The 23,512-nt window shown below is 49.0% G+C and overlaps 1 protein-coding gene across 3 annotated transcripts in view; it reads left to right on the top strand.

The window, feature by feature from the left end:
* The window catches only part of ADGRD1 (adhesion G protein-coupled receptor D1), a 180,081-nt gene that overhangs the window by 146,672 nt on the left and 9,897 nt on the right, over window positions 1–23,512 (top strand). For all 3 annotated transcript variants that reach the window (XM_077318836.1, XM_077318834.1, XM_077318837.1), the window contains 2 exons: window positions 1,933–2,024; window positions 23,211–23,337. In XM_077318836.1, coding sequence (XP_077174951.1) covers window positions 1,933–2,024; window positions 23,211–23,337 — 219 coding nt within the window. The remainder of the gene's footprint in view (window positions 1–1,932; window positions 2,025–23,210; window positions 23,338–23,512) is intronic.

The raw sequence follows: 23,512 nt of genomic DNA, 5'->3' as shown, positions 1-23,512 counted from the left end.
TCCTGGAGGAAATGGCTGCTTTGGAAGGGGGCCTGCATGGCATAATAACCTCGAAAGGTCCCTCCCCTCCCTAACTCCCCCCTCTCTCAGGAATAGGGCTGCTGGACAGAACAGCCCAGATGGCAAACCCTCCCCAGGCAAAATGTAGTAGAGCAGAGCCCAGAGAAACCCAGTGATGGATTTTTATACCGCCCTTCCAGAATGGTCTTACTACCGTGACTGCTCCTAAGACATCCAGTGTGAGCATCCATTCTTGCTCGCAAGGGAAGGGAGCCAACAGATTGCAGAATCGGGGAGATGCCGCGAGCATTCCAAGGAGCGCTGCAAACAGGCTTTCAGAATTCAGCAAAAAGGTTGCCACTCTTTGTTCCCGGAGTTTTTCATTCCCATCACTCTTCTTTCGGCTCCACCACTTCACTTAGTTTAGACATTTCAGTGGCGTGCCAAAAATATTTCAACAGCTTTTTTCTTCCTGGCGTTTTTTGAAGACGGAGGCTGTTTTACCCAGTACAGCTGGTTTTGCAGAGAAGGAATGTGACACTAATAAATATTGTTTGCCCTTCACCTTTTATATGAAGAAATGCTAGTATTGCAAACACAGATTTAGTAGGAAACCTTAAAAAAAAAACTCTCTGTGAAAGATCCCTACCCACCCACCCAAACCCTTCAGCAAAGGCAATAATGAGATGTGTATATGTGTTGTTGTTGTTGTTGCATTATAAACCACCCCTCCCTAGAAGGCTTGGGGCAGTGTTACTTTTGGCAACCCTTCAAATTAATGACCTCCAATCCCTGCTATTATGAATAGCTTTGCTTAGATCTTGCAAACCGTGGGCCGTCACTTCCTCTTTTAAGTCAACCCTATTTCCTCTGGGCCAAACTGGCCAGGGATTCTGTTTATTGTTGTTGTTGTTGTTTTGGGGGGATGATCTGGCTATGAAATCGGGGTCACTGTGGGCAGGCAGGAGGTGGAGAATTTCCTGCATTCTGCCGCGGGTTGGATTAGAAGCCCCTGGAGTTCCCTTCCGATTTGTATTGGATCTTCCTTTTTTCCTGTTGCCCTCCCTAGTATTAATGTCTGTTCCAATGAGTCTTGTCTCCTCAGAATGTGACCAAACTATATGAATGAATGTCTATGAGCGAAGACATTTAAAAAAGAAACACAGCCATTCCATGCTAGCCTCAGCTTCCTAAAACCTCTCTCACCGGAAGAGAATCAGAACCAATTTCTTGAAAAAATAAATACATCCTGAAAATTGAACAGAGTATGGGGATGGTTCTGTTATTTGGCTCAGATTTGAGCTTTTTGGTTCCTCTGTGTATTCCGTCCACCTTGCACACATATGTGTTGATTGAAAAATACTCAACATCAGTCTCGGTATAAGCAAGATGCTATATCAAATAGTGTTTATGTGTGGTGTGTTATTAATGCAAAGTCAGGAGCACATTGGTAAAAGATTACAAAGGAAGCATCTTTATAGAGTCAGATGTACAATGCAATCACCATTGCTTTGTTGCAGTACTTGATGGTTGTGTATGGGTATTAGCCATCAGCCACTCTGATTGTGTATTTCCCCCACTTTGCTACCTAGATGATATTGTTGTACACGTAGTTTAAAGCCCTGCCCTCCTGTAAGTGACAACCTTTCAAATACCTAAAGACAGCAATCCAGAGCAGGTCCACAGTCTTTCCCCTCCTGTCTTAATGAGCTTGGCAACAAGCTAGGGAACCTGCCATTTTCATTGTGGCAGGGAGGCATGGCCAGTTGACCACTTCTGGAGCTCCTTGGGGCTCCTCCACAGTCCAATGCTTGAAAAAGGCTGCCTTAGACTGAGAACGAGTAACCATCTGCATGGCTAAGTAGGGCTTGGAACCTGGTCTCAAAAATTCCAGTTGGACACTCAAACCCTCCTTTTCTTTTCCTTCTCCAGGTCAACATCTGTATCCTCGTAGCTGTCACGAGGGTCATCTCCCGAATAAGCTCAGATAACTATAAGGTACACGGAGATGCCAACGCGTTCAAGTAAGCACTTCTCCTTAGCACTAACTCCAAGATCCAAGAGGATCTGTAGATCTGATGTTTTTCATCCTGCGACATTAACACCTAATCCACAATCCAAAAAGTTGATATAGACACAACGGATACGCTTAAAAAAAATAAGTTTGCAGACCTCAGTTTACTGAGTAGTTTATTACTCGAAAGTCACAGGACAATCCTGCACCTACACCCTATTTTGAATTGTGCCAAGGATCCAGCCCACTTTATTCCAATGAGCCTCCTGCCTGGGCAGCAGAAGAGGGCCTGGGGTGTGTGATTTTTGCCCAAACACTTTCACTGGGCTGTTTCACATTCTAGTTTCCATCAATTGTGTGCCCCTGTTACTTTGGGGCCCCCTTTTCTCCAGGTGTTTTGCTCTAGCAGCCAGTTTGATATTACAACTTTGCATGTCTGTCCTATCTCCCAGCAGCTTAAATCTGCAGGGAGATAGGCCAGACACACCACAATATAATATCAAATTGACCACTAGAGGGACCACTTGCAGAAAAGACTCCAAAGCAATATGTATACACAAACAATGAAAATTAAAATGCAGTAGAGCTCGCTGTGAGTTCATTTCCCCCTCCTCTGGGGTTGAGCAATCCTGCTGAAAATATCCCCCTCCACGGATACCCTTGGCTGAAGCCACCTGAGAATGTTGCTGTGGCCCCCACAGCCCCTGGTACGATTACGCATGGTTTAAATCTTACTGTCCAAAGACTAATTTGTTGTCCCTTAGAGTACTTCTCTCTTGGTTTCTAATTTTTAAGCAAACATGCAACTTTTCCCATATTGGCAGCAATACATATGAGTTAATGAAACTTAACTCAGTTATCGTACGCCTCCTCCAGAATCGAAAGGAGAAAACCAGACAACATGCCTTGGCAAAGATCTATATCCTAATTATTCTGTAATGAGTCTGAAATATTGGGAGTGAAAGCGATAGCTGACGCTCCGTTTTGGAAAGATACAAGACGCGTCATCCTGTGGGAGACTAATGGCTTTTTATTGACAAATCGGCACTTGTTTATTTGTTGTTGTTTTTTTGCTCAAGAAGCTCAAGTCATCCATAAATTATGGTAAACTTGAGGTGTTCTTCTTATTTGCCTCAGGTTGATTACTGTTCATAATTTAGCATGCATTAGCATTTGCTGCAAGTTGTTTTTGAGGCTAAAAACACCGGATCACTGTCAAAATCCTTCTCTTTGCAAGCAAAAGTTTTCTTGTGTTAAAAATGCATGGCTTTCTCTATTCAAGCCTCTCTTCATGGATCTCCTTCCCAAAAGAGATGTAAAGCACCAAGATCACCACTGAAACTGCCTAGATCTCTAAGCCACCTAAAAAGGTATCCCCTGTGCAAATACTGAGTCATGTCTGACCCTTGGGGTGACGGCCTCCAGCGTTCTCATGGCAGACTCAATACGGGGTGATTTGCCAGTGCCTTCCCCAGTCATTACCGTTTACCCCCCCGCAAGCTGGGTACTCATTTTACCAACCTCGGAAGGGTGGAAGGCTGAGTCAACCCTGAGCCAACTGCTGGGATCGAACTCCCAGCCTCATGGGCAGAGCTTTCAGACTGTCTGCTGCCTTACCACTCTGCACCAAAAGAGGCTCTTCTTGTCACCTAGCTCTCTACAAAAGGAGAACTAAACAGCCTTCCCAAAGGAGATGTGATCCACCTAGGGGTTGCCAGTTTCCAGGTGAATTTCTCCTCTGTAGACTACAGAGATTTCTAGCCCACAGAGATTAGTACCCCTGGAGAAAACAACTGCTTTGGAGGGTGGATTCTGTTACACTGTACTCCAGCCAGGGCCCTGCCCTGTCCCAAACACCACCCATCCAAGACTGCAGCCCCCAAATCTCCAGGAATCCCCCAGCCCAGAGTTAGCAACTAGGCATGTGCAAGGAGAAGAAGATTCAGACCAAACTGATTTGTCCAAATCACCGAGGGCATGGTTTTGATTCAGCCAAATCAATTCGGATACAGCCAAATCAATGTGGTGTCATTAAGTCTGCGGGGATTTCCCCCTTTCTGTGATTCCCGGCCTAGGGTGTGTGTGGGAGTTTGAGATGATGGCAGCAGACTTGCAGTGTAGCTGCAGGAGCTTCTCCTCAAAAGAACCCCCAAGTTGCAAAAGGATTGGAGACGGAGAGTAAACCCTGTAGATTCTCAGGTCTGTTCTCACCTTAAGAAATAATGGCGATTGGATGGGGAACCCTAGAATTGGACCCCTTGGTCCAATATTTTTGCAACCCGGGGGTTCTTTTGTGGAAAGGCTGCTGCAGTCATTCTACAAGTTGGGTGCCTCTACCTCCTCCCCCCACCCCCAAATCTGGGAAAGGCACTTTTCAGGGGAACTGATCTCTTTAGACTGGTGATGACCTGAAATTCTGGGGGATTCCCAGTCTCACCTGGGGACTGGCATCTCTAACCCACTTGTCTGATTGAGTGGTGCATTTGATCTAGAACCTACTGACTCAAATGTATATGGGGAGAAATCTAGATCTGTTGTAGTGCTTTGTTCCTCTGTTGCATATTGGGTGATTTGGTGGTGGTGGTGGTGGAAGGGAATTTTAAACTGGGTGACTGGTTTGGAAGCAGTGAAAGGCCTTTCATCCATGGGCTGTGAAAGAGAAATACCTCAATTTGCCTGGACACTGCCTTCCTTCCTTCCTTCCTTCCTTCCTTCCTTCCTTCCTTCCTTCCTTCCTTCCTTCCTTCCTTCCTTCCTTCCTTCCTTCCTTCCTTCCTTCCTTCCTTCCTTCCTTCCTTCCTTCGAAGTGTCAATAATGCGAGGGAATGTATAAGAAATGAGACGCTTTGGACCAGGTTGGCGTCTTTTTAATTCTTAAAAATAATGAGCCTGTCACCCTTGCATCTGGGCGGTACAGTTCATTTGGCAGGAGCGGCGGCAGCACCGTGCAAACGTTGTCAGGTGTATTTTTAGAAAGGCGAGAGTAGCTGGCTTGATTAAAACAGCGTGAGTTTCCTGGTCGGAGGCAGGAGAAGGTCAACCCCTCGCAGCTCCTCGCCAAACGCAAGCCGTGCCGCTTGGGCTTTTCACAGAACGCCAGGGTTTGGGGGCTCAAAAGGAGCATCGAGGTTCATCTTCATGGCTTCCGTGTAGGGACTGCATTGCAGCAGGTCTGCCACGGACAGCAGCTAGTGAGCTTTTTCGATGTCAGCACAATGAGTCTGCTCTTGCTGGGATCTGCCGCTGGAGGCCGTTGACGGGTGTTGGAACCACGATGGCATTTGATGCATGTCCCGTCCTCCCCATTGCAGGGGAAACATCATAGACACCGTCGGGCACCAATCCAGGGTGAGTCTTTGCTTGGTTGGCGTCAAGTCCTAGCAGATGGTTCCAAGGCGATGTCAAAACCATCTTCCTCAGATCTGGGCAGCGAGGATCGAGATCCAGGGAGTTCTTGAGATCCAGGGAGTTCTCCGTGTCAGCAGAGCCCTCAGATGACTCAGCAGTGAGGATTCAAGTTGACAACAGGATACTTTCGGTGTTGAGCACCAATTTGGGGTGAATGTGATACTGGCGAGAGAGATACCGGTGAGAGTCAGTATGGTATAGTGTTTAAGAGCGGTGGCTACTAATCTGGCGAGCTGGGTTGGATTCCTGGCTTCTCATTTCTCCACATGCTGGGTGAGCTTGGGCTTGTCACAGCCCTGATAGTGCTGCTCTCACAGAGTAGTCCTGTCAGAGCTCTCTCAGCCCCAACTCCCTCACAGGTGCCTGTTGTGGGGAGAGGAAGGGAAGGCGGTTGTCAGCCACTTTGAGACTCCTTCAGGCAGTGAAAAGCGGAGCAGAAAAACCAACTCTTCTTCTTTTTCGAGATGGAAAATCCCACCGATGGAATACAGTGTCAAGGAGGTGTGGGATTCTCGGTGCTGAGTCGGTGTTTGGTCTCAAGGGGACATAGTTTGGCATGACAACGCCTGATTTTTCAACTTCTTTCTACTTATATATATACTCTGAGGTACATATAAAGTTCAGCTCACCAAAGACAGCCCCCTTACAATGGCAGCGAAAAGAGAACTGAGGGAAGCGGGCTTGCTCCTCACATGTCACAGGGTTTTGGGGTGACAAAGTCAGCCTCCTCTGGCATGGAGCACTCTCAGGATCTGGAATTTTCTGGAAAAGCTCGCTAGCTCCTCTCCGCGGTGAGCAGGCCTGGCGTGAGCCTGAAACGCAGGCACCATGTGTGTCCATACAGAAGACCACTCGACAAAGAGGACTTACAGTTCAGCACAACCCTGTTCCATCTAGTCCAATTTCTGGAAACGGCAGCCATTTGGCATAAGCAGGCTTGCTCATTTAGCACGAGAGGATAGCAGAGAGAGAGAAAGAGGGAGAGATTCACAGGCAAAATGAAATGGCACCAAGGAGCAAAATGTTCCCGAAGGAGATTAATGAACGTCGCTCAACTTACACATTCATCGAGGTCGTACAGGGGGCTGAGGTGGCCTGCCGTTCTTGTGCGTAAAATATTTAGCGATGTGGCCCATGATTCTAGCCGGCGAGAATAAAAACGGGTGTTTTTGGATAGTCTGGGGCGTGTTTCAGGACCCGGGGGAGCGGGCCTGTTGTCTGCAGAAGTGATTGTTTGCTGGAGGGAATTGCTGCTCTTGGCTGCCCGCAGTAACAGATGTCCTTGTTTCCAGAGATTGCTACGGGTTTTCTACGCCGCACTGCCGAGTCGAGGCCGGTGCCTTGATGCAATTACGGCACAGGACCGCGCAGGCCTGGCTGTTTACCGAAGCACATGTTTCCCTCGTCTGTGACCATTTAGTAAACTGTAAAAGACCATTTTCAGATTTATGAGAAAATATGTCTCCTGCAGAGAGGGCTCAGCGACAGATTCTGGTTTTGTCCTCCACCTTAATTGCTCTGCACACGCTGTGACTGTTGGATGATGTTCTGAGCACAATGTATTCTGAAGGCAAGGACTTTTAATACCGTAAGCCACGAAGCTTGCTATTGCGCGATTGCACCGGCATGTCACAGAACGAAAGGGTTTGCAGTGCTGTAAAGCTACGGCGTGTCATCCAATTTTTTATGCTTTTGCAGTGTTCAAAAATGAGCATCTTCTTGTTTGTTTAGTTTATTTTTATCCCAGCCTTCTTCCAAAGGACCAAGGGCATCATATATCAATTACCTCTCCAAGAGCCAGCTTGGTGTAGTGGTTAGGAGTGTGGACTTCTAATCGGGTGAGCCGGATTCGATTCTGCGCTCCCCCACATGCAGCCAGCTGGGTGACCTTGGGCTCACCACAGCATTGAAAAAACTGTTCTGACAAAGTAGTAATATCAGGGTAATTCCGCACATTGAAAAAATAGCGTAATGCCAGCACAGTGTAATATCAGGGCTCGCTCAGCCTCACCTACCTCACAGGATGTCTGTGGTGGGGAGAGGCAAGGGAAGGCGAACGTAAGCCGCTTGGAGACTCCTTCGGGCAGAGAAAAGCGGCATATGAGAACCAACACTTCTTCTTCTCCTTTGTTCATCCTCCTAACATCCGTATAAACTAGGTTAGTCTGAGAATGACCCAAGCTCTCCTCATGACTTGCATGGCAGGCTGGGAATTTGAATGTGGGTCTCTTAGACCCTGGTCCCAAACTCTAACCACAACGCTAACCTGGTTCATGTTTTGCGTCGGGTCTATAAAATACCCTTTCTGCTTGGTTAGGGGGTGGGTCAATTTCCTTGGGAAGAACTCAACAATGTCCTTTTGTAGAGGGAGAATCTTATACTCACATGCACCCCCTCTCCATAGAACTTTCAAGGCCAGGGACGTTCAGAGGTGGTCTCCATAGCCTCTTAACCATTACCCCAAGCTGGCTCTGAGAGGGACCCTGTGACACCCTTCCATTGTAGGAGACTTCTCTCCACAGAGGCACACACAAGCCATCCATCAAGCTGACGAGCGTGTGGCTGGTGGAGACTACTTCCCGCGTTTCGAGCGGAGTGCCCCGGCTTGGCCCACAATCAGCGCCTCAGCTTCCTCCCTTGCCATTTGTCCCGCAGTCAGAGTCCCATTAACCGGCTCTCAATAAACTGCCAAGTCCGAAATCTTATCGAGCACTTTCTCACCGTCTTCTTTGAAACGCTCTGATGGGCTGGAAAAATCGGTATCATTTATACAGTAAACGTAAGTTCTGCAGGAGCAGGGGGAACTCAAAATACATGAGCCATCATATTCGGCGGCGGGGAAAGGCCATTACGATATAATTAGGAAATTCCTTGAGCATTCTTTAACGCTGCGTTCTGATTTTTCATGTGACTCGCCAGTGGCGCGGGGCACTCTGTTTCCACAATAAAACAGCAATCTACTCCCTGGGTTCCCGAGGGAGAGAGTAGGGTTTTATTCAATGGAATTAGGCAAGTGGCTCAAAGCGGAGGGGCAAAAAATATCCAGGAACCTTTCTGGAAATCTATGGAAGGGTGGCCACGTTTGGGGCATAGGCATCCAAAGAGCAGTTTTCGCATCACTCAAAATGAGGTAGTGGATTTGCGGTTGCAGAATCCCAAGACAGAAGCCCTTCAGACGACCCTTACAGAATCACATTTTTAATACTCTTGCGTGCAAAGGAGCGTGTACCAAGTAGCACATTCGAAAGGAAGGTGAATTGCAGTTCCCTTCTTGATGCACTGTTTGTTTATTTAAAGGAGCTCTTACGCTGATGCACATGCGTAATGTGCCGTCACGTCACAGCTGGTGACCCCCAACAAGGGGCTTTCGAATGCAAAAGACATTCTGAAGTCATAAATTGGTGCTTTTTTCTCCATAGATATCGGGGAGGGGGGGATTCACGGAGTAGTTCAGCCATGGAATCAACTGCTGACAGAGGTGGTGAGCTCCCCCTCACTGGCCATCTTCAGGCAGTGGCTCACCAACCTCACAAGGTAGCTGTTGTGGGAAGAGGAAGGGAAGGCCATTGTAAGCTGCTTCCAGATGTCTTCAGGTAGTCAAAAGTTGGGTACAAAAACACCCAGCCCTATCTTCTCTCAGGGCCTTAAGCCCCTGCTGACTCGATGGGGAGGGGATTTCTCCCCCCCCTGCACCCCCTCACCCTGCAAAGGACACTTTCTTTTAGATACAATAGATTCTTCTTCTCTTTTCTCTTTTAAAAGAAGGATTTCCCTTTCATTTCTCTTTGAAGGGAAATCAGTGCACCCATCTGTAACTTTAACCCTTGAAGTTGTTTCATGGGATACATCACAGAGTTGCTGTAGCTGGAGGGAAGAAAAGTTTGGATGAAATTCTGTAGGACTGGCCTTTCCAAAGTATGGCTATGGTTTATTTCGGTTTATTGTATGGCGGGGGTAGTGCTAACCAGGAGATCTCTGGCAGAATTCTCTGGCAGCCAGGCAAGGCGTGTTCGGAAGTGGTTTGCCATTGCCTACCTCTGTGTCATGCCCCCTAGTGGTCCTCGGAGGAATTCCTATCCGAATCCTTGGAGATCTCCCATCCAAATACTAGGCAGGGACGTTCAGAGGTGGTTGGCCATTCCCTGCCTCTGCTTCAAGCCCCCTAGTGGTCCTTGGAGGAACTACCACCAAATCCATGGAGGTCTCCCATTGAAATGCTATCCAGGGTCAGCCCCACTTAGCTTCTGTCATCTCTCGGGGTCGTGCTTACCTGGACTATCCAGATCAAGGCAAAGTATACGACTGCCACACCTGGAGAGGACATGCTGTGGTATTCTAATCACTCTTGTTTATAAAGAAGGTAGATGTGACCCCCATTTTGTGGAAAGGAACATCTAAATATTAGGCAGAGGGATGTGGCAAGTTGTAATAACTTTTGGTTCTTATGTCCCTTGATAAATGACCAACATCACGGCAAGAACCCCGCTGGCTCAAGAGCGGTCATCCGAGCAGAGTTGCACATGGTGCCTGTCCTGAGCGAGGCAGGGCGAGACATTAAAGAGAGCCCATTAAGCCACGATCGTTAGCAAAGCAGGATGCTCGTTGCCACTGATAATGTCTTAAACCTAATTAAATCTTTGGCTCATTGGACATGACAAAATACAAACACGCTTTGGGTCACAGTTTATTAGACTCGAGGGAAGAGGAGTGCCAAGTGTGCCACCAAAAACTCCAAAAATAAAAATAAAAATAGACAGCTACAAATGGGAACAACAGGAGCAAAATGGTCAAAGAACGGATGGGGATGCGCATCCACGAACACGATCATTACTGCAGGCCTGTGAATTTTAGCAGGCAGGGGAGCAGGGTGGGGAGGGGAGATTCCAGAGGAGATGTGCTTTCCGGAACCACTTTGAACATCAAAGCAGCCAGTAAAATGGCAGAAGCTCCCAGGGTGATCTGAGCAGCAGCACAAAGACAGAGGGCACTTGGCCCTTTCCTTAACCTGTTTGCTTGATTGTTACCACCTTCTTACCAACAAGGTCCTGTAGATTTCTGCTGTCTCAAAGCTAATTAGATTTCCACACAAGGTGATTTAAGCCGAAAATCTCTCACGGAGGATAGGAAAAGAGAAACATTTCTTCAAAATGCCATCAACAACCACTATCTCATAATTGCCAATCAGAGCCAGGTTGGTGTAGTGATTAGGAGTGCAGACTTCTAATCTGGCGAGCTGGGTTTCATTCCCTGCTCCCCCACATGCAGCCAGCTGGGTGATCTTGAGCTCACCATAGCACTGATAAAACTGTTCTGACGGAGCAGTGATATCAGGGCTCTCTCAGCCTCACCCACCTCACAGGGTGTCTGTTGTGGGGAGACGAAATGGAAGGTGATTGGAAGCTGCTTTGAGACTCCTTTGGGTAGAGAAAAGCAGCACATAAGAACCAACTCGTCTTCTTGTTGTTGTTTTCTGGGAGGGTGGGGTGGCATGTTTGTTGCAGGAGGGGACCAAAGGAGATGTTACTAGATTTTGGCCCCAAAGAAAATCCTGGTGGAACAGCTCTGTCTTGCAGGCCCTTCGAAACAGCACTAACTCTTGAAGGGCCCGCAGCTCTTCTGGGAGCTCATTCCACCAGGTAGGGGCCAGGACCGAAAAGGCCCTGTCCCTGGATGAGGCCAAATGTACCTCTCAAGGGCCAGGGGTCACCAGCCCATTGATACTGGCTGAGTGCAATGCCATTTTGGGATATATTCCGTCGGGTGGTTCCAACGGCGCTCAAGAGAGTCCCCTGGTGAATGACCATCTCTTGTGTAATGCCTCAGGTGTTTCACATCACGACGAGAGCCGAAGGAAGACATTTCCAATGGGCCGAGGGGCGAAGGGGCAGAATGGCAAAAGGCAAAGTTGTGCAGAATGCAGGGAGGCGAAGGCATATCATGGCCAAGAATTGGGGCTCACGTCGCCTTCTCCTCTAAACCATCGTCTCAGAATATACATTTTTAAAACACCGTCCCATACGTCTCGAGTCTCATGGCAAAATGCACGAAAAGATTTGTTGCTCCTCTATCGGAATTCTCCATTATGATAATACACCGGGCTACATTAAACCTGAAGCGTCTGGCGTGCCTTTCAGTTTGGGGGTCTTTAAATTTTCATGGCGCCTATTCATTAAATCCGAATGCAGATGAGTAATAAACCAGTCAGCCCGGCAGGAGAGGAGTGCTTTTCAAACAGAACTGTCAACCCAGCAGAGGTGCGTAAATAGGCGAAAGGGCAGTTGTTTTGATGGGGAAGATTTGCCCCTTTCAAATATTAATGCGGGTGAAGGGTGTCATTTGTTCAAACTGGGTGAGTTAGAAATCATCTCCCAGGCACCCTGGGGTGTGACCCTCTTTTTATTGCAAGGGCGAGAATTTGGGCCACGGCAAAATGTTTTGTGCAAATGCCTCGTCGTTTGCCTCGACGGTTGTCTCTTACTGCAATGCCACTGATGGCACAGAGATTTTTAAAAGGAGGCTCGCTTTGCAGATAAATAATTTGTGTTGTTAAATGTTGGCGGTAGAGATTGCTGTAAATTCACAGCAGACTCATGGTGCCCTCTGTAGGGCTTTCGCTGCCCTAAGCGGCTTACAATCGCCATCCCTTCCTTTCACCACGACAGACAACCTTCGAGGTAAGGTAGGGGTGAGAGAGCTCTAAGAGAACTGCTCTGTGAGAACAGCTCTGAGAGAACTGTGACTAGCCCAAGGTCACCCAACTGGCTGCATGTGTTGGAGTGGGGAATAGGACCCGGTTCTCTGGACTGGAGTCTGCCACTCTTCAACCACTGCAGCATGCTGGCTGGTGCTGCAGGCCCTTCCCCAGAACTCCTCATTGTAACAATGCTCTCAAAAGGGTTTTAAAATCCTAGAATCCTAGAATTGGAAGTGACCATAGAGGCCATCTAGTCCAACCCAATGCAGAATCAGCCTCAAGCATCCAGGCTAAGTATCTGTCCAGCTGCTGCTTGAAGACCACCAGTGAGGGGGAGCTCCCCACCTCCTGAGGCAGCTGAATCCACTGCTGAACTACTCTGTGAATTTATTTTTACTGATATGTAGCCAATAACGTTCTACACATAGTTCAAACCCATTACTGTGGGTCCTCTGCTCTGCTGGCAACAGGGACCTTTCCCTGCTCTCCTCTAAGTGACAACCTTTCAAATGCTTCAAGGGAACAATAGGATCGCCTCTCAACCTCCTCTTCTTGAAGCTGAATATTCCCAAGTCCCTCGGCCTCTCCTCCTAGGGCTTGGTCCCGGCTCTCTCCGGCCCCCTCTCCCTTTTGCCCGCATCCTTTTTGAAGTGAGGCCTCCAGAACTGCACACAGCACCCCAGGTGGGGTCGGACCAGAGCAATATGCAGCAGGACTAGGACATCTTGCAATTTCGATTTCAAAGCATTCGGATCCTTGCATGAAACGAAAGGCAGCGCCAGCCCTGGAGGTTCAATTCAGGACTCCTCTGGCAATCGATATTCATCCCTCTTGTAACAACAGGTGTGTTTTGAAGTGCAGATTTGCGGCTACCTTGCTATAAAGAGCCTCAACAAGGCCATTTAAGGCCAGAAGGAGTCTTAAGGCTCCTGTTTTGAAACCGGACTCTCTCTCTCTTTTTAAGAGCTGATCCATTCACAGTCGCAAAGATCGCCATGGCCCCAATTCACTTTTGCCTCGTGAAGACGGGGGGAAGACAATGGGCGTCCTTCTGAAAAGAATTTCCGAAGCGCGACGGCCCTTTCAAGCAGATGGCAGGCTTCACAAAAGGTCCGTCCGCGAGTCGGCTTTTGCAATCTGAAAAGCAGCGCCTGAAATCAACCTAACAGCGGCAATAAGTACGGCCACGTCAAAGGCGAACCGTGAAACATCTGGCCTGAATTAGCCGGGATTTGGGGCCATCGAGTCGCACAGAGTTGTGGGCCAGGCAAAAGGAGATGCAGCCACGCCAGGGGGCCAATGATCTTACGCCACAGAGCAAACTCAGAAACGATATCCAAACTTTCTTTCGGCCGCCTCTCTCCCCAGCTTCGAGAAGGAGCCATTTCCATCCGACAACAGCAAGGGAAACGGTTTAGGGCTCTTTCCCTCCCTTGCACTCCCTGCTCCCAATTTCTTTTCTTTCCCCTCTGTCAGGTTCCAAGAGTCATGCCTGCAAGGATTCCCCATGACTAGGGGCTGGTAAATTCCCCACCCGAAACCAGTAAACGAGTGGCATTTCCATTCTTCTCTTTGCCATTTGGCCTGTTTCTGTGGCTGCTGTTCAGCATCCTCTTGCTTCGTTCATCTCACTTCGCTGCCATTTCGATGTTACCGACACTCACGAAAACCGCAAGGGAAATTGCCGGTTTAATTCAACACGAGGAGTCGTGGTACCAACCTCCAGGTGAGGTGACCGAGACCTCTCGGGGTTACAGATGATCTCTAGATGAGTGGTCCCCAACCTTTTTATCACCGGGGACCGGTCAACGTTTAACTATTTTACTGAAGCCCGGGGGAGGATAGTGTTTTGCTGAGGGATGTCGCCGCCCCCTGAGCCCCTGATCCGCTTCCTTTCCCGCCGGCGCCCGTGACTTCCCACCGCCCGCTGGGGGGCGCTGCCAGCAGCAGCTGTGCTGTGCCACACCAAGGGGGAGTCTCCCGCCGGAGAGCACCAAAGGCGAGCTGGCGGGAGAGTGGCAGGGCAGCCCCCAAGGCAGCAGCCAGGGAGGAGGATGAGGAGGAGCCGCGACCAACTGATCCATGGACCGGTATCGGTCACCGGATCGGGGGTTGGGGACAGCTAGATGACAGAGATATGTTCTCTGGGCCCAGCGTGTCTGAGGGAGCATCTAAGTCCTTTTGCCCCACATTTGCCCCACTCTGTGAATCTGAGTAGGTCGGTGATCCCCACCCCGCAGGAAGTGCGCCTGGCCTTTTCGGTCCTGGTCCCTCCCTGGTGGGATGAGCTCCCGGAAGAGCTAACGGCTGTGTCGGAACTTTCACAGTTCTGCAGGGCTTGCAAGACGGAGCTCTTCCGCCAGGCATTAGGTGGAGGCTGGGGCAAGGAAGGACCATTGGGTCCCTCCTCTAAGCACCCCCCTGAATCACTGGGCAAAAAAGATCCATTGAGTCAGTTGGGGGGTGGAGGGATGTCTTGCTTACTGTTTTCATCTGGACATGACGTCAACGCATTTCACAAGGTCACCTCTGCCCCTTGCCTCACCCCAAAAGCTCGCGGAGAGAACAGGCAGCTCCCGGGCATTCCTACAGCTGGGGAAACTGTTAGAGGCCTCATTCTTTGACTTGGTTTTCATTCTCTGCAACCTACCACGAGAAGTTTTTTTTTTTTGGAGGGGGAAATAAATGCACACGGCATGTTTGTTTATGCGTTTATTCTGAACAATTTATCACCCCACTTCACATCTGTAACTTTCGAAGGGCTTTATGCCAAATGCCCGGGAAAGGCGGCAGTAACGACGCGCTCATAAAAGCCTACTTTTAAAAAAGGAGAGAGGAGGACAACAGGACCATCAAGCTTTCATAACACGATAAAGCACAACTTAAAATGCATCCACAAAGACCTTGGCAAGGAGTCACCTCGAGCAAAGGCCCTCATCTCCGAAAAAGCCTGATGCAAGGAATAATGTAGGTTGCAAACAGGGCCGAATCACCCTTGGCCAAGGACGCTTCCTGCTCACAGCAAATTAACCTGCGTTGCCAGGCAAGATTACCATGGAGTTTCTGGCAGTTGCTAGAGCGACCCTTGTCACGTCTGAGTTGCTCTAGGAATTCTATGGTCTATGGTCTTTACTTCCTGTTAAGTGCACGCGGTCTTAAATTCTCTTATAATTTTTCTCCCCAGGTTGATGGTTCCCCCGCCTCTGGCTCCCATTTCTACCCACCAATCTGTTGCACACTGGCAGGCGAGGAGTGCAGATGTCTGGAGGTCTCCCACCATAAGTGGACAAAGGAGAACCCTACCCATGAAATATGTGGCATTTGCTTGCCCTGCCTCCTTGTGTGGGAGCTTTGTGTACCTGGTACCTGGTGTCCATTTGAGCATTCCTCTTCCCTGGTTCTCTATGGAAAGCATGAATTGCTAGTTGTGTCATAGAATACTAGAGTGGGAAGGGGCCATATAGACCATCGAGTCCAACCTCCTGCTCAAAGCAGGATCAGCCTAAAGCATCCATGAGAAATCTCCGTCCAGCCACTGCTTGAAGACTGCCAGTGAGGGGGAGTTGCCTACCTCCTTAGGCAGCACTGCTGAACTGATCTGACTATGAAATCCCCCCCCCCTAAAATCTAGATGATATCATTCTCCACGTAGTTTAAACCCATTACTGCAGGTCCTCTGCTCTGCTGCCAACAGGGCCTATTCTGCACACAAAGGATAATGTACTTTCAATGTGCTTTCGCAGCTGGATTTTCCTGTGCGGAACAGGGAAATCTACTTCTAAAAGTGCATTGAAAGTGCATTATCCTATGTGTGCTGAATAGGCCCAGGATCCTCTCCCTGCCCTCCTCCAAGCGACAACCTTTCACATACTTCAAGAGAGCCATCCTGTCCCCTCTCAGCCTCCTCTTCTCCAGGCTGAATATTCCCAAGTCCTTCAGCCTTTCTTCACAGGGCTTGGTCCCCAGACCCCGGATCAACCTCATCGCTCTTCTCTGCCCCCTCTCCATTTTGTCCACTTCCTTTTGGAAGTGAGGCCTCCAGAACTGCACATAGGACTCCAGGACTCATGCAAATGATGTCCTGGCACCCACAATAAGACCTTTGTATCTGGAAACTGGAGCCTGGGATCCCTCTGTAGTTCCTACCCCGACGGAAAAACCTGCCCCTGCCCTGGCAGCATTTTGAGTTGTGTTTTAATTGTCATTTGCGCTGGAATCTAATTATCCGCCTGTGCTTAGGGAGCCAATTACGGATGGATAAACATACAATCAGTTAATTAATCTTCTCCCTGACTCAGAGGAAAGCTGACCTCAAGGGCCGGGGTGGTTGCATTTGTGGACGAGGTCAACACCGGTGTCATCTCAGAATTAGTCTGGACAGCTCACGGTTCAGGACACTTATATCTGGGCTGAACCTGCACAAAGCTTTATTTTCAATCCCAGGTTGATTAAATCCCTGCCTTTTACACTGAATGCCATTTCCATTTTGATTTTGGGTGATTTAAATTTTTCACCTGCAACAATCATGATTGATTCAGAGTGACCCTACCTTTCCCCCGCGATATCCTGGAGTGGATATAACCCTCAATATTTGAAAAATCAGCATGAGTTCTCTGCAGCTCTCTGCTTTTCCCAAACTAACTTGCTGCCTCGAGCCTCTAACACTGCCCTGGAAGGTGGGCTTTGTGGCATTATACCCCACTGAGGTCCCTCCAGTTTCCTGCTGTAGAACCCCAATTTGCTTATCATCCCACTCCTGAGCTCCCCACTGTCCTCCGCAGCAGCATTGCTCAATGGGCTACAGTGGGGTGGTTGGGAGACTATTCTTGATATAAGCGCCTTCTGACAGCAGGAAAGCAGATCCAACCTGTGGCCCTTACGCATGAGGCTTGTTTGCGCTGAGAGGCGCATCCCAGTGGCTCCAAAGCACCGCAGCCCACAGTATCTGTATGTGTGCCTCTGGACTACCCTAGAAGCGGCATCTTTCACAGTAGAAATTGAAGCTTAAAAAACAACAACATGGCACAGCGGCAGTTATGACGGCACAATGCAATTCTGCAAATTGCATGCTGGAACGTTCTCCCCATCACCTCGGTGGCTGTGCGGCATCCTCCGGCCCAAAACGGTAGCACCTTGCCGTTATTGAGCTTTTATCCGTCAGCGAGAGTTCATTCACCCATGCAGTGGGCCATGGATATCAACGGGATGTAAAAATTGTTTAACTCCGGCTAGATTGCACTCAGGATTCGTTCCGTGAGAAGAGGAGTCCTTGGTTGTCGGCCGCACTCCGCGGAGCTGCAGATAGGGCGCCGGGCAGGAACAATTTTACCTTTGGACGCCAGCATTTCATTTCCAGAAATGAGACAGAGAGGCGGAGGGGGGGGGGAGAGAGAGAGAAATAAAGGAAGATGTTAAGATGCGGAGCATCGAGAATATGCGGGGGGGCGTGAAAAATCACATCCCAGGGGCTGGAGAACCATGGATTCCAAAAAATGCAGACTGTTTTTTTGCTCTTCTTAATTATCCCATATATTCTCATTTTTTTTATTTTTCGCAGGGCATTTGTGTTTCGGGGAGGGGGGAAACATGCATATCAGGACTTGCGTTAGGAAGCTTGCTGTCAGGACTGCGTGGTGATTTATGGCGCCTGCCCACTGAGCAATGCAAGGTGCTTGTTTGAATAAGCGTTGGCTTTATGCAATGCCGGAGCTTTGATATTAGTCTTCTTATTCTTCATAAAGCTGACACGGAGACTTTGGATTATAAATGGGGCCAGGGATGCTAGCTTGGCATTTTCCGGTGACGTCTGTAACAAATCGCCTTTCAGGGCCAAGCCGCTCCGTTTGGCAAGGAGCGTCGGATTGTGGCTCTGCTGCGTGCAGAGATTCCGCTCAATCTGCCTCGCCTTCCTTGGAAGTTTTGTGGGAAGAGAGAGAGAGGAAGGAAGGAAGGAAGGAAGGAAGGAAGGAGGAAGGAAGGAAGGAGGAAGGAAGGAGGAAGGAAGGAAGGAAGGAAGGAAGGAAGGAAGGAGGAAGGAAGGAAGGAAGGAAGGAAGAAGGAAGAAGGAAGGAAGGAGGAAGGAAGGAAGAAGGAAGGAAGGAAGGAGGAAGGAAGGAAGGAAGAAGGAAGGAAGGGAGGAAGGAAGGAAGGAAGGAGGAAGGAAGGAAGGAGGAAGGAAGGAAGGAAGAGAAAGGGAGAGGGGGAGGGAGGGAGGGAGAAGAGAGAGGAAGGAAGGAAGGAAGGAAGGAAGGAAGGAAGGAAGGAAGGAAGGAAGGAAAAGAGAGAGAGAGAGAGCACTGGGATAGTTGAGCCAAAAGAACAAAGTGGCATGCTGTAGCCTTCCAGGTGGACATTTGGAGAACCACCCCTGGCTTAGGGCATGCTTCAGAATTAGTATCACAAAGAGCCGGAAGAGACCACAAAGGGTCATGCAATCCAGCCTCCTCACTTCTTGGGGACTTAAAAATCACATATTCCTGACAGGAGTGTACAAACCGAGGTTTCTCCTGGCAGGTGAGTTGAGACTGAGGTTCTTCTGACAAGAGTGTGCAAACCGAGGTTTTCCTGAAAGGGGTGTGCAGACCAAGGTTCTCCCGACAGGCGTGTGGAAACTGAGGTTCTCCTGACTGCCCAGCTCACCTGTCAGACAAAGTTTTCTCCTGTAAAGCAGAGACATCGTAGGCAGAGGTGGCCTCTCACTGTGTTCCCCATTTGAGAGCCAAAGAAATGCAAACAAAATAAGCAATTCATTGTTTTCCGCCTGGCCCTCTTGGGCACCCAGGGAAAACGAGAGAGATACAAGCTGAGGATGGCATCAAAAACGAAAGTTGCTTCCTTCTAAATACATCAATGTCAAAACAAATTCCTGTGTAGCTACTCGCTTTTGAAATTCTTCAGGAGTGGCTCTTATCCATTGTCTTTTCTTAGGACTCTACAAGCATTTTCTTAGGAGTCTACAAGCATCCAATACACAACAGCGTTACCAACTTCAATGTGACTTGGGGAAACCAGTGTCAAGAGCATCAGCTTCTAATCTGGCAAGCTGAGATTGATCCCCTGCTCCTCCACATGCAGCCAGCTCGGTGACCTTGGGCTCGTCGCAGTCCTGATAGTGCTGTTCTCACAGAGCGGAACTCTCAGAGCTCTCTCAGCCTCACCTACCTCCCGTGGTGTCTATTGTGGAAGAGGAGAAAGAGAAAGTGGAGAAAGAGATGGAGATTATCAGCCACTTTGAGACTCCTTTGGGTACTGAAAAGCAGGGTATAAAAGCCAACTCTTCTTCTCCTTCTCTCAAACGGGTCAAGTCACTTGCTTCAGCACGCCAGCCAAGAAGAAGAGGGCCGGCTTCCGTAACGTTTCCCTTCCCTGCTCTTTATATAACCTTGGTGTATAGATCCAGCGAGCCTCTAGAACTCAGCCGATGGGCTGTCTGAAGCGGTAGAGGTCACCCTCCTTAAAAGGGATTAGTTACACACGTCTAGCTGATAAAATTGATTTGTAAGTTATGGGCCACCGTTCCCGCAAGCAATCGCGCTGGCTTCCCATGATGGGTGAAATGCCTTCCTAATGGCCCTCAGGGCAGGCGGCCTCTCCCGCGCTGCTATTGACAGAGCTAAAAGAGGAAAGGGGAGACATTAAGTACGGGAAAGGGGGCATCGGATGGATATTTTTCAGCACCACCAAGTGAAATTCTTGGCTGGCATTTCCGTCAAGTCGCCACCCGGACCTTTCTGAAGCGGCTAATGATGATTGCCTTTCAAACGCATCAATCTTCAGCCCAATCCCAAGCGAGACAACTGGCCACCAGTTCGTTGTGGGCTTTCCGGTAAAGGAAAGGGGTTTTTTTGGGGGGGGAGCCAAGACCTGGAGTTGCTAACCCAGCCTTTCTCAAGCAGGGTTTCATGATAACCCCGGAAGGCTTTCCCGAATGGGTGCGTTCATGTTTAATATCTTTTTGAAAGTTGTTAAACATTGATCGGGTGATGTGACCATAAATGATCTGCCCCCCCCTCCCCAAATAGCCAATTATGGGCCAGGAAGGAATGGAAAGGGGAGGGGCCCCAGGTGGGCGTGTCCACAGCTCTGCTTCCCAACCATATTCTGCACGATCGCACCACTTCTGGGTTTTCTCAAAGCCTGAAGAATGTTTTGGGGGGATCTCAAGGGTCAGAAAGCTGCAAAAGACTGTGCTAAGACAATGGTCCACATCATTCATTCATTCATTCATTCATTCATTCATTCATTCATTCATTTTTGTCTTTATATACCACCACATTCCACTCACGGCAGTTCACAATGAAACAATAAAAACCAGTATGACCCCATTAAAACCCCATTAACATTAACACTAAGCATTAAAAGATGGCGATACAGAGTTCTAACCCCCCCTCCCTCTGTCCAGCTATAGAGGGCTAGAGCTCTCCCTCATGGGGAGCGAGGATCCAGCTGTACCAATGTGAAGGGATCCACTGACTCACCATGGTGCCCACCAATGGTTTTCTGCTAGGACTGGTGCCCAGACCTGACCCTGCCCTGTCTATCTGAACCGAGGGAGAAGAGGTGCGAAAGATTTATTTTGTAGCCTCCCAGGTGGAATGGCGGAAGGGGATTGGATATGGACTGAATGGGGGTGTGGCCAGGGAATCCCGTAAAAGGGAAGGCATTGCATCCAGCCAGGGAAGAAGGAAGGAACTGAGCACTTAGAAGGAGAAAGAGCAGGACAGAGTGGGACAGTCCAGGGAAGGCAGAGGACCCGGGTGCCGGAGCCCCCTCTCCTTCCCAATTCCAGGGCTGAAGTGAGGGCCTCCTCCTCCTCCTTACACCCCTTTATTCCGGGAGAAGCCACGGAGCCTCTAACCCTCTCCTTTTGATTCTGGTGTGCCATCCCCCGAGCTCAACGGATCCTTCCCCTTCCTAAGCAGAACGACACCTATGGGGAATTGAAATCATTTCGAGAGAAATGTCCCAGGCAGTGGCAATGGGATTTCTCATCTACCAACAAAGGCCCAGCCTTCCTCCCATGACCCAGATTTCGCTATTCAGTCGGAAACGAGCCTTGTGCAGTATATTGAGCGGCCGTCGAAGGGAGCACTTAATGATTTGTTTGCCAAAAAGGCTATCGTGGGGAGCCGCCTTAGATCTCCTCGCTTCAATTAGATGAAAAAGCTCTGCTTCCTTTCTCCCCACTGATTTGTGCTGTTTAGGTAAAGCCTTGGAATTCAGGATTTGCTTTTCCCAGTCACGGAAGAATCAAGTTGCAGAGCCGGTCCGTGTTTTCATGTTCCCAGCGCAATGGTTTGGATCATGCGAGTTGGTCTATGGAAGATTCGCTGGGGGGAAAGACCTTCTCAGCAACTGGAAGCTGGAGGAGATAATCTTTTAGGCCAACAGAAAGCTCCCGTATAGATTTCACTTGAATTCTGTGATGGCCGCCTTCTTGGGACTCCACCTCATTAACTTAAAAAATTATGTTTGGGGGTTAAACTCGCTTGCAATTAAAAGAAGTGTTTGGCTTCATGAGTTCCAGTGTCCTGCTGAAAGGTGAAGGGCAGTGTGGTGGCGGAAGCCAGATGGGAAATACGGGAAAGGGGGGTAGGGATATGAGAACATCGGAGAAGCCATGTTGGGTCAGGCCAATGGCCCATCAAGTCCAACACTGTGTCACAGAGTGGCCAAAAGCCAGGGGCCATCAGGAAGTCTACCAGTGAGTCCAGAACTCCAGTAGCTCTTTCACTTTGCCCCCTCCCCACGCACCAAGAAGGCAGAGCATCACTGCCCCAGACATAAGAACATGCCATACTGGGTCAGGCCAATGGCCCATCCAGTCCAGCACTCTGTATTATATTCCTATGAGGTCCTTCTCCATTCCAAATCCCGTCCACTCCCAAAGTCTACAGATATTTGGCAACCCTAGACTTGGAACAACACAATGGCAGCTAACTCTTGGAGGATTTTATGTATGGGGGCCATAGACATGGGGGGACAATTTCCAGCAGCACCCATGCGTTTGGTCCACTTTGGCCCTCCAGAAGAGTTGGACCTCTGCCGGTTTTTGGAAATCTGACTGGGGAGTTTGCAGGCATCGGGATGATCAGCCGCTACAGGGCGGTTTTTCATTTAAAATTGGATTAAGGGCGGGGGCACGATCCTGCGGAAGACAAACCCTTCAAAGCGGCAATTGATTGATCGGAGAGACAACTGAAAACACGCTCAGCTTCCCCGTCGTAAAATCAAAGGCACTTAAGCGGCGTTAACTGGATCAAGCTAATTATATTTCCTTTTTATTACAATCCTTTAGCACATCAAATAACTGTTTAACATGCTTCGAATTTGGCCGGGCTTGCCAATCGTTCATCCCCCTGCAAGTGTACGTTCCTCTCCACCATCGCTCACTCGATATTTATTGATTTATTTAGTCTTTACTTGCATCTTTTGTCCCCGTTTCCCCCCTCAGTGGGGACCCAGAGTGGTCCTCCCCACTCTTCCCTTCTTCATATTGTTCTCCAAACAATCCAGTGAGATATATGAGGCTGAAAATCTGTGATTGGCCTCAGAAGAAGAAGACTTGGTTTTTATACCCTGCTTTTCTCTGAAAAGCGGCTTATGATCGCTTTCCCTTCCTCTCCCCACAACAGACACCCTGTGGGGTAGGTGGGGCTAAGTGAGCTCTGACAGGACTGCTATATGAGAACTGTTCTAACAGGACTGTGACTAGCCCACGTTCACCCAGCTGGTCGCCTGTGGAATTCTGTCGATCGATCGGCTGGCTCCTGCCTCTTACTTCTGCGTGCAGTTCTCTGAAGGGGCATGGCACTCTTCTACGTTCCTTGAAGCCTGAAAAATATTTCAGGGATTCCTCCATGGTTCAAAGATTGAAAAAGGCTGTCCTAGACTGATCCTCCGGACCGTTGCCCCTCTCTGGCTCTTGTGTAACAAGAATGTAACGCTACAGGTTGGATTCTGTTCTGCTCATCCCAAGCCTGCATGTTGACAGTCCTTGTACATTCCATGTAATTTCTGTGACAAGTATTGAAACTTGTAGCTGTCCATTGCATTAAAGTCCCGTGTTTTTCCTCTCTCCCTGCCGCGTTACAGGCTGACCGCCAAAGCGGTGGCTGTTCTCCTGCCCATCTTGGGAAGCTCATGGATCTTCGGCGTTCTGGCCGTCAACGACCACGCCCTGGTGTTCCAGTACCTGTTTGCAGTCTTCAACTCCTTGCAAGTAAGTTGGGAGCGCCGCCAAAGTGCTCCGAGAGCCTGCATAAATTTCCGGGCGGAACGTTTCGAGTTTTTAATAGGCAGGTCTTTACCAGCAATTTCTATTTATGTTTTTTCCTCTAAAGTTTCATGGCCTTTGTGCATCGCTCATAAGTCTGCATGATCAACGTTGGCTCTTG

Source organism: Paroedura picta, unplaced genomic scaffold, assembly GCF_049243985.1.
Source record: "Paroedura picta isolate Pp20150507F unplaced genomic scaffold, Ppicta_v3.0 Ppicta_v3_sca26, whole genome shotgun sequence".
NCBI lineage: Eukaryota > Metazoa > Chordata > Lepidosauria > Squamata > Gekkonidae > Paroedura > Paroedura picta.
This window is presented reverse-complemented; position numbering and strand designations above follow the sequence as displayed.